Source organism: Sebastes umbrosus, chromosome 22 (assembly GCF_015220745.1).
Source record: "Sebastes umbrosus isolate fSebUmb1 chromosome 22, fSebUmb1.pri, whole genome shotgun sequence".
In the NCBI taxonomy this organism is placed as follows: domain Eukaryota; kingdom Metazoa; phylum Chordata; class Actinopteri; order Perciformes; family Sebastidae; genus Sebastes; species Sebastes umbrosus.
Window position 1 is genome coordinate 24508342 of NC_051290.1, and position 10716 is coordinate 24519057.

Here is a 10716-nt window from a genome sequence, read left to right on the forward strand (position 1 = left end):
TCATCAAATGGACCCAGGTGAAAAACAGAGATATTCTTAATTGAATCTTAAAGTTTTGTGATTCACTGGTCAAAATGTTTGAATCCAAACATCTACAAATTGAACTCAAAGGTGGGAGAGTCAATTTTATTTTTAGAGCCCAATATCCCAAATTACAAGTTTGCCTCAAGATGCTTTATAATGTGTACAGCATATGACCCCCCCTGTCCTCAGACCCTCCTTTCAGATATGGAAAAACTCTCCAAAAAAAACTTTAATGGGGAAAAAATGAGGGGTGGGAATCATCAGAGGCCCGACAATACAATATTATCACGATACCATCTTATTGCCATTTTAAAAAAATTTTTCATGTCATACTAGCTTGTCGCGGAGGAGGCTAAATAACACTCCAAACACAACATATCTTGAGGTCAGAGGTCAAGGGACCCCTGTAAAAATGGCCACGCCAGTTTTTCCTCGCCAAAAATTTAGCATAACTTTGTAGCTTTATTTAGCATTTTTCCCAAGCTAACATGACATGGTTTCTACCGATGGATTCTTTAGGTATTCTAGTTTCATATGATAACAGTATCTTCACTCGAGCTTGAAGACTGAGTTTGCTACAATCTCTGAAATACAGAACAGCAGCCGAGCCTGCCGGCGGGCCATAGAATTGTTAAGAGGTTAATAGATAGTATAATAAAAAAGGTTGATACTTGATATCCGTGTATCGATACAGTATTGCCATACAAAATATTGCGATACTTTGCAGTATTGATGTATTCCCCCACCCCGAGAAAAAATGGGATGGACGGAGAAAGAAACTTGTGTCCCATCAAGAGGCCGAGACAACTTGTTGCAGTAATCACTATAACTGTGCCTTTTCATCTTGTTGAAATAATAATTACAGCTCTTTAAAATCTATGATTTCCTTCCTCGTCCTTCTCGTAGGATCCGTGAGGCAGCCAAGACCCACAAGCTGGTGGAACAGGAGTTAGCTCACGCCGTCAACGCCACTGCCCTGGTGCTCACGGAGGCCAAACTGTCCAGCCCTGAGGTAAGGGGGGGCAGACTGACGGACAGATGGCCAATTTGACTGAGTAAAACGTGCAGATTTTCAGCAATACACTTGGGTGTTATGTCAGTTTACAGGCTGTTAATTTTGCAGCCTGTTAACCTGAAATGCATCGGTGACATCACGTCAAGGAGACAGCATGCTTTTCTCTTCTACTCTATATTATGAGAACCAAAGTGTTCAAGATTAAACTAGAATTACTGCCTTGCAACCACCAACCAGTCAAGTTGTAGTTTACATCCATGCCTGTCCAAAATATCATCCCTTCATCATTTTATCCTGTTAGACATTTCTGTGAAATTGTCATTATTAGCATATGAATTCTTGAATTGTGGCCAAAACTGTGTTTTGTGAGGTCACAGTGACCTTTGGCCTTTGACCACCAAAATCTAATCAGTTCATCTTTGAGTCCAAGTGGACGTTTGTGCCAAATTTGATGAAGTTGGACAACACAATGTCCAATGTCACATGTCGCCAATGAAATAATTCAAATAATTGGTCGGCCAGCTGGTTGGTGTTGATTGACAGACTAAAGAGAAAACCTCTGTTGGGAGATGAGCATCGTGAAAAAGAAGCTGATTTTGGAAAAAGACGTTTGTAGATAACTGCTGGAATAAAAAATGACTTTGTATTTCTGAAAACACGCAGATAAAATATGAGAATGAGCTGAATTTTAAATAGTTATTGGATTATTTGACAGTTTTATTGTTATATATTTTTCCTGTATTAATTATTCATTTCATAACATCTTATTTCATCTACTCTTGAACACGTAATTGTTCATTGAAACATCCTTTTATGCCTGCGTGCCGGCAACAACATTATGTTTTCTGGTTGTCTGTCCATCAGTTCCATTCTCGTGGACGCGATATCTCAGGAATGCCTTTGTATGAATTTATTCAAATTTAGCACAAACAAAAGTCCACTTGGACTCAAAGATTTTGGTGATCAAAGGACACTGTGACCTCACAAAACATGTTTTTAGCCATAACTCAAGAAGTCATATGCTAATTATGTCAATTTCACACAAATGTTTAACAGGATAAAATGATGAGGTGATGACATTTTGGACACACGTGGATGTAAACTACAACTCTACTGGTTGGTCTAGCTGGTGGTTGTAAGCGAGCAACAGGGTTTTGAATTTGATGCGAGCGGGGACTGGGAGCCAGTGGAGGGATATGAGCAGGAGAGGGACGGGAGCTGTTTTGGGTTGAAGACCAGTCTCGCTGCTGCATTCTGGGTCATCTGCAGAGGTTTGAATGTGCATGCAGGGAGGCCTGCCAGTAGGGAGTTACAGTAGTCAATGCCTGATATTACAAGAGCCTCTACCAGAGTTGTTTTGCATGCTCTGACAGGTAGGGTCTGATCTTCCTGATGTTGTACAGGACAAATCAACACGACTGAGCAATTGAGGCTACGTGAACCTTAAAGGTTAGCTGGTTGTCAATCACGACACCCAGATTCCGGGCAGACTTTGTGGGTTTGAGTTTGATTAGTCCAAGCCGGATATCGATCTGTGGTTGTATAGATGGGACTGGCTGGGATGACAAGGAGCTCAGTCTTAGATAGGTTGAGCTGAAGGTGGCGTTCTTTCATCCATTTAGAGATATCGGCAAAGCGTGATGTAATCCTTGCCAAGATGGTAGTATCATCTTGCGGGAAAGATAGGAAGAGTCGCATGGTGTTCAAAGGAGGAGTTGTTGCTTAGTGGGGAGAGATTACTGATTGTCCAGGTTTTGGCAATGAGCGTGCCTGTACCACCTTCACGTCCAACAGAGCCGGGGGTGTCAACAGAGCAGGGGATGTCAACAGAGACACAGGATCCAGGTCTCAGTCAGGGCTAGTACCTGAATGTCTGACAGTTTTGCAAGTGCTTGTATAAATTGTATTTTATTCACAGCAATTCCAAAGGCCAAAAGTAACAGAGGAGTGAGTAGAAGAGGCTTTTAAAATATGAAAGATAATTATTAATAGCAATAAAATTCATATTAATAAGTTATCAATATATATTTAAAATAACAGGGCACCAAATTCTAATGGTACATAAACTCAAAAAGACATTAAAATGGCTATCAAAAGTAATTAATAATTCTCAATAATTATTAATTATATTGAATAATGGGATTTAATTTATATTAAATAATCCTTGGGGCATCACTCTTTGAAACAAAGAGGAAAATGATAATTAATTAATCTAGTCTCATAAAGTATACTAAACTAGCCATTTTGATATGTACAGTAAGGGATAATGTACAGCGAGCTGGTCACTGTTGTGAAAGAATCCCCTTCAGGGCGATGCTGCACTCTCTCATCGACCTGTATAGAAACTGTGGAAAAAAAGTTCGGAAACTTGTGTTTGGTGGATTATTTCTCTGTTGTTCCAATGCTAATGGGCATTGTATTTTACATTGTTGGAAAGCCTGTTTATTTACCTTCGCAATGATGTCCAACTTGTAAGGATCATGCAATAGTGGGATGAGCAGCACAGCTGATTATGTGGGGAGCGCCCAAGAAAAATGTTCCAAAATGCTCTGCCAATGGTAAACAGTGTATTCTCCTGTTGGTATTGATGCTTGTTTTGAGTTGTTTGGTGGATTGGATGATTGAACTCTCTATCAGTAACAAGGAACAAACAAGACATATTGGCTATTTTACACTTTATTCATTTAATACACCGTCAGGAGCCTCAGTAGCGGTGGAAGATCCATACGCAGCCACAACAGCCTGGCACCTCCTCCTCATGCTGGTCACCAACCTGGTCACATGTTGCTGTGGGATGGCGTTCCATTCCTCAACCAGGATTGGTTGCAGGTCAGCCAGCGTGGTTGTGTTGGTCACTCTAACACGTACAACACGCCCAAGCTGATCCCACAAGTGTTGAATTGGGTTGAGGTCTGGACTCTTGGCAGGTCGTTCCATTCTCTCTACTCCCACATTGTGGAGATAGTCTGTGAGCTCTGTGGGGGTGAGCGTTGTCATCTTGGAGGATGAAGTTAGGTCCCAGATTGTGGAGATATGGGATCACCACTGGCTGCAGAATCTCATCCCGATATCTCACTGCATTGAGATGGCCTTCAATGATGACAAGCCTTGTTTTGCCAGTGAGGGAGATGCCGCCCCACACCATGACACTTCCCCACCAAAAGCTGTTACTCCATCGGTGCAACAATCAGCATAGTGTTCTCCGCGTCGTCTCCATACTGTGACCCTGCCATCCAACTTTGACAGACAGAACCTGGACTCATCACTGAACATGACATTCCCCCACATGTTCAGGTCCCATTGTCTGTGTTGTCGACACCAGCGCAAATGGGCCTGACGGTGAAGGGCAGTCATTGCAGGCTTCCTGGTAGCCTTATGAGAATACACTGTTTACCATTGGCAGAGCATTTTGGAACATTTTTCTTGGGCGCTCCCCACATAATCAGCTGTGCTGTTCATTCCACAAATGCATGATCCTTACAAGTTGGACATCATCGTGAAGGTAAATAAACAGGCTTTACAATGCCAATTAGCATTGATACAACAGAGAAATAATCCACCAAACACAAGTTTCCGAACTTTGTTTTCACGGTTTATATATACACAGGGCGATGCTGCACTCTCTCATCGCCCTGAAAGGGATTCTTTACATCCCACACGTATGTGTGGTATGGTATATCATCTGTTTCTCGGCTTTAGGCCATATATTGCACATCTTTGGCTTTAACGATGAAAACTGAATTTGTAAATTAATTTGTATTTCAGTGTCTAAGTCGCAGCACGGCGGTGGAAATCGTCAACAGCAGTAAAGTTCTCCAGGCTGAGACCAGGATGCTGCTCGATGGAAAACTACTGGTACAAATCTTCAATTTCATCCATGTTTTCTCTCTGTTGTCTTTGTTTCCCTCTCCTATTCTCTTCCTCTCTGTCTCTGCTGAAGCCATTCAATCCACAACGTCTCACATTTCACTTTCTGCTGTCTATCTATTGTCACTTTTGGTTTTTCTTTATCAAGCTTTATTTACCATGTAAGGAAATGCACTTTTACTCACTATAGCCCTTTGTGCCGAAGAGCAAATATAATGACAACACAAAGCGTGACATGACAACGATGCATGCTACAATACTGGGAACACATTTCCCTCGCTGCTCTTTTTATCTACCTCAGTTTTGTAATGATTATAACCCTTTTCAAACTTTCTGACTTTATCTTTCTGATTAACTTCAGGTAGTTGTTTGCTTCCCTAACCTTACCTGCGATGAGAGAGATACGATTAAATTAAGCTGTCATGATTAGACACAGATAAGTAAAACAGCAACAAACAAAAAATTCGCATAATATGCAAATTACTTTTAGTTTGAAAGAATTTGTGATACGCCTCAACTGTTGACAGAATTATAGGTTAACAGATGTTTACAAATCTGTGCATTTGCATAAAATACACAGGGTGTCAAAATGTACATCATCTTCAGATGGTAGAAGAATAGAGCAGATGTTTACAGATGGTGGGGGGGTTTTCTAGACTAGAAGTTGCAGTTTAAAAATAAACTCTTCATGCATTTTATTATCCCCTCATCCTCCGCAGTCAGAGTCTCCAGAGGAAGAGGAGCTTCGGTCGACCCTGAACAGCCTCAGCGCTGAGCTCCACAAGCTGGACGACATCCACTGGATCTGTCCACTCATGCAGTGCTCCGAGGAGGTGAGGGAGGGTGCAGTCGAGGGGTGGGAAAAAAATCGATTCACCTATGTATCACAATTTCTTTCTTTTTTTACAATTTTGAAATAGATGTTTTAATGCCAGAATCAATAAATTTGCTTCATCTGAGTCTATGTGGAGGTAGAAGGAAGTTACTGCTTTTATTGTTGTAGTCTGAGTAGCGTGACGTCATATCTGTTCCGTATCCGTCAACCAAAGCAAAACGCAGCGAGCTGAAACGAGAAAGCAGAAAATGTCGGAGGGTCAGCATGGATACGACCTCCACCCTCCCATGTTAAATCCAGCGTGGTAAACACTACACATCCAGTAAAGGATGGAAACACTTTGGCTTTCACACATTGACAGGAAAAGCAGAGCTTAACAGAGCAGAGCTAAAGCTGCATGCTAACTCTGTCACGGACAGGAAACGTTATGGTATGGCGGTAACGTGCGGTCGAGCCGGCCGTCGCTCTCGTCTCCGTGGTCAAATGGGCCGACGCTACAACTGTTGAGCACCCATATACTGACATTTCTGTTCTATGCATTGAAGCGGCCCCGATGGAGCTGACCATGGATGGATAAAGAGAACGGAGCTGACGGGAGAGCTAGAGACCACCTTGGAGAAGTTAGAGGAAGTAGACACATGGGACTACATGCTTTACATCACGACGAGAATAAACCCCGCTTTACTGTACTAAACAATGTAGACACTCAATGGATTTTAAATAGAGATAGCATGACCGCGACTGAAATCGACAAACATGGTGCCAATGTGCAGGTGTAGACTACTGGTAGGCGGAGGGGAGAGAAAAGATACCGGAAGATTCGCCAATCCTGCTTTTGATTTTGATGGTTGAAATCGGAAGCTTATTTCTATAGATCTCCGATTTACAATTGAAGTGGTGCCACCCCTACTCTTGTTGCGTGTCCATGTCCCCAATGACGTTTGCTTTTTAGGACTCAGTGCGGGGCAGCAGTAAGAGCACCAGCAGTATGAAGCTGAAGATCATACCCAAGGTGAAGAAGGAGAGGGAGAAGCTCCACAAGCAGAAGTCCAACAGCTCTCTCTCAGGTAAGAGATCAGGACAGAACCCTGATTCAAAGCTTCAGTTCCATACCATACCAAACCAAATCAGTTCCATACCATACCAAACCAGATCAGTTCCATACCATACCAAACCAAATCAGTTCCATACCATACCAAACCAGATCAGTTCCATACCATACCAAATCAGTTCCATACCATACCAAACCAAATCAGTTCCATACCATACCAAACCAAATCAGTTCCATGCCATACCAGATCAGTTCTATACCAAACCAGATCAGTTCCATACCATACCAAACCAGATCAGTTCCATACCATACCAAACCAAATCAGTACCATACCATACCAAACCAGATCAGTTCCATACCAAACCAAATCAGTTCCATACCATACCAAACCAAATCAGTTCCATGCCATACCAAACCAAATCAGTTCCATACCATACCAAACCAGATCAGTTCCATACCAAACCAAATCAGTTCCATACCATACCAAACCAAATCAGTTCCATACCAAACCAAATCAGTTCCATGCCATACCAAACCAGATCAGTTCCCTATGTCTGGAAGAACAAACTACAGTTCATCTGAGTTCTGATGTCTCTGACTGAATTGGCCCCGATCCACACATCTGTTGATCCATTGATAACAGCTATAGAGTCCTTACAGCTCCCTCTCAGCTCCCTCCCCTCTCCTTACAGCTCCCTCCTCTCTCCTTATAGCTCCCACCCACTTCTCTCACCCACCTCCTCACAACTCCCTCCTCTCTCCTTATAGCTCCCATCCACCTCCTTACAGCTCCCTCCTCTCTCTGTATAGCTCCCACCCCCTCCTCTCACCCACCTCCTCACAGCTCCCTCCTTTCTCCTTATAGCTCCCACCCCCACCCTATAACCCAACTCCTTACAGCTCCCTCCTCTCTCCTTATAACTCCCATCCACCTCCTTACAGCTCCCTCCTCTGTCCTTATAGCTCCCACCTCCTCCTCTCACCCACCTCCTTACAGCTCCTTACACCCCCTCCTTACAGGAGGGGATGGGAGCTATAAGGAGTGAGGAGGGACCTCTCTCCTTATAGCTCCCATCTCTCTCCTCACAGCTCTCTTCCTACAGCTCCCTCTTCTCCCCTCTCAGCCCCCTCCCTCGTCTAGGGTTAGGGTTAGGGTTAACCCTAACCGTTACCCTCTAACCCACCCTCAGCTCCTCTCACCTCCCCCCTCCCTCCTTTCAGCTCCCATCGCTCTCCTCCCTCTTTCCCCCCTCTCAGCTCAATCTCTCCTCACAGGTCCTTCCTCCACAATCTCAGCTCCCTCCTTACACCTCCCTCCTCTCAGCTCCCATCTCTCTCCTCACAGCTCTCTCCCTACAGCTCCTTCCTCTTCCCTTTCACCCCCTCAGCTCCCTCCTTACACCTCCGTCCTCTCAGCTCCCATCTCTCTCCTCACAGCTCTCCCCCTACAGCTCCTTCCTCTTCCCTTTCACCCCCTCAGCTCCCTCCTTACACCTCCCTCCTCTCAGCTCCCATCTCTCTCCCCTCAGCTCCCTCCTTACACCTCCCTCCTCTCAGCTCCCATCTCTCTCCTCACAGCTCTCTCCCCTCAACTCCCTCCTTACACCTCCCTCCTCTCAAGCCCTGCCCACTCTGTTGATTGGGGAGGGAGCTGATAGGCAAAACCATTGATGGATTGACTGCAGCTACAGTACATTGAAAATTATCAGAAATTTTGCTTGAGTTACACCAGCTGCCAAACCGTGTCACTGTGTTTGACAAAATCATGTAAAACTAAAGAGCTTAAATATTAAATACTATACTGAAGCATGTCTATTTTTGGCATATTGGTTATATTTACTTATTTATTGTCAAAGAGGTAAACAATTTGACATTTTCATTTAGTTGCTCTCTCTCTCTACCACAGGAAATTGGGATATTAAAGGTGGGGCTGGTGAGGCAGATTCCTCAGGCAATTGAAGCATGAGGTGTTTAATACTGCCCCGCCTTCCCTCCCGTTACGCTGACAACCAGGGGTGAGAAGCACTCGTTCTCCTCCCCTCTAACCGCGATACCCAGAGACCTGACGAGGTGTGAGGAAGAAAAGGAAAACCACCTCCCGACTTTAATGCTATTTCCTCCCTGCTTCTTTAAACACCATTTTGCAGGGAGGACTTTTGTTTCTATTTTACGTTTTTGAAGGGGCCTGGCTTTGCACCGCATTACTTCACCATTGGCGTTCTGCTTTTGGTTCTGGTTATCTGCTTGAGTTTGAAAGTCGCCGTGGCCAGCAGCGAATCAAACAAAGGAAGAGGCAGGCGTAGAACGAAAGCACTCTCGCTGTTTGTTTGTTTTTTGACGAAGAAATGTGTTTACGTGGTGCTCTCCTTGCATGTCGAGTGCAGCCATCTTATTTTATATCTTTAAGTTGTTACAATCTTTTAATTATTTTCTCTCTAACTAATCGTTTTATTTCTGAACTTATGAACAGCCTTTAGACTTGGATTTTTCTCGCAACTTTCGAAGAGTATTTATTTCTTGTTGCTACTGCCATGAGAACTCAAATGGCAACACAATGAACAAACTGAAACATCTCAACCTTATCGTCTGCTGAACTGGGGACATCTTAAATGTTGCAAAAAATGTACTGAGGAATGTACTTGTGTGGACTTTGTATTAACCTGTGAATAATGTTAAATGATAAATTATATACGGTTTCACAAAGGTTCTACTGTTGTGGTTCTAAAGTGGTTCTGTTGTCTGACTTGTGTGATCCGAGGCTATGCTTTATGATGAGTCATTTCATCTGGAATTCATTCTTATGAAACGATTTAAAGTACGGCACATCACTATGATCAAGGTCTAAAATATGACTCATGTGGGAGTAAAAAAAAACATCCCACTGGTTTTAAGAACCATTTTGAGGTACAGTACCAGATGAAATGACTCAACAAGTGTGATTTGTTTTTGGCAGTGTATGGTGAAGGTGTTTACAGAAGGAGGAAGCATCAAGGACACATTGACAAAACATTACAGCTACTCAGTATATTACTCCCACTTTGCCATACTTCTGATTGTATATGTAATATAAGAGTCAGTGGATATTTGATTTTGCCTTGTCTGTGGTTAAAAGCTATTATTATTATTACAAATATATTATCTATTTTTTTTGTATATCTTATTTTCCCAATGGTAATATGTGAAGCTGTCCTGGCTTTGCTGCTTGACAAACTCCTTGGCCAGTGCATATAATCGAAGCCAATTAATGATGTTCTGTGTCCCTGCATGCATACTTAGCCTTCCTTCGCCTCACAGTGTTGGGTTTAAGTAGCCTCAGAATAGTGAATTTTAGCTTGTTTGTCCGACCAGCAACGTGAATATTTTGTTTTAACCTGCTTGACGCACCAGATGGTCTGGGTTTTACTGCAAAAATGATTTAGCCCAAAAAAAAAACACAGAAATGTCTGCCAATACTTTACTGTGTTGTCCAGACTTCAGGAGAGTGTATTGATTTACACCCACAGGGTTCTCCAAGCAGGCTCTAACAAAAGCTAAGATTTCATATATCTCAAGTACATGAAATGATATTGGATTAGTGTGCTGCTGTTCGGAAATGGCTAAAATGCTAAATGTTTAAATGTTTAAAAGTTAAAAGAGGCAACTTCTACCCAGGTTTTACAGTAATGTTCTTGAAAGGATAGTCTGATATCTTGCAAAATTAGCTTATTTGCTGTGTTACAAGAAGATTGATATATTTTTCATCTCTGTGCAATCAGTAAAGAGAAAGGGAGAAAGCTCCCAGATGTGCTTAGCTTAAAAAAACCTGCAAGAAGTGGACATTCTCCATAAAAGTAAAGTACGCCATACTGCATGTAACACATGCATCTAATTAGCTAGCAAATTAGTTACCAAGATATCTTAGAGTCAACAGTTTTTGTTGTAGCG

The 10716-nt window shown here is 42.7% G+C and overlaps 1 protein-coding gene across 4 annotated transcripts in view; it reads left to right on the forward strand.

The window, feature by feature from the left end:
• The window catches only part of si:dkey-172j4.3 (diacylglycerol kinase eta), a 145952-nt gene extending 135667 nt beyond the window's left edge, over positions 1-10285 (forward strand). For all 4 annotated transcript variants that reach the window (XM_037758281.1, XM_037758282.1, XM_037758283.1 and 1 more), the window contains 5 exons: positions 931-1036; positions 4805-4894; positions 5626-5739; positions 6694-6808; positions 8699-10285. In XM_037758281.1, coding sequence (XP_037614209.1) covers positions 931-1036; positions 4805-4894; positions 5626-5739; positions 6694-6808; positions 8699-8751 — 478 coding nt within the window. In that variant the 3' untranslated portion in view covers positions 8752-10285. The remainder of the gene's footprint in view (positions 1-930; positions 1037-4804; positions 4895-5625; positions 5740-6693; positions 6809-8698) is intronic.
• Positions 10286-10716: the final 431 nt, after the last annotated feature.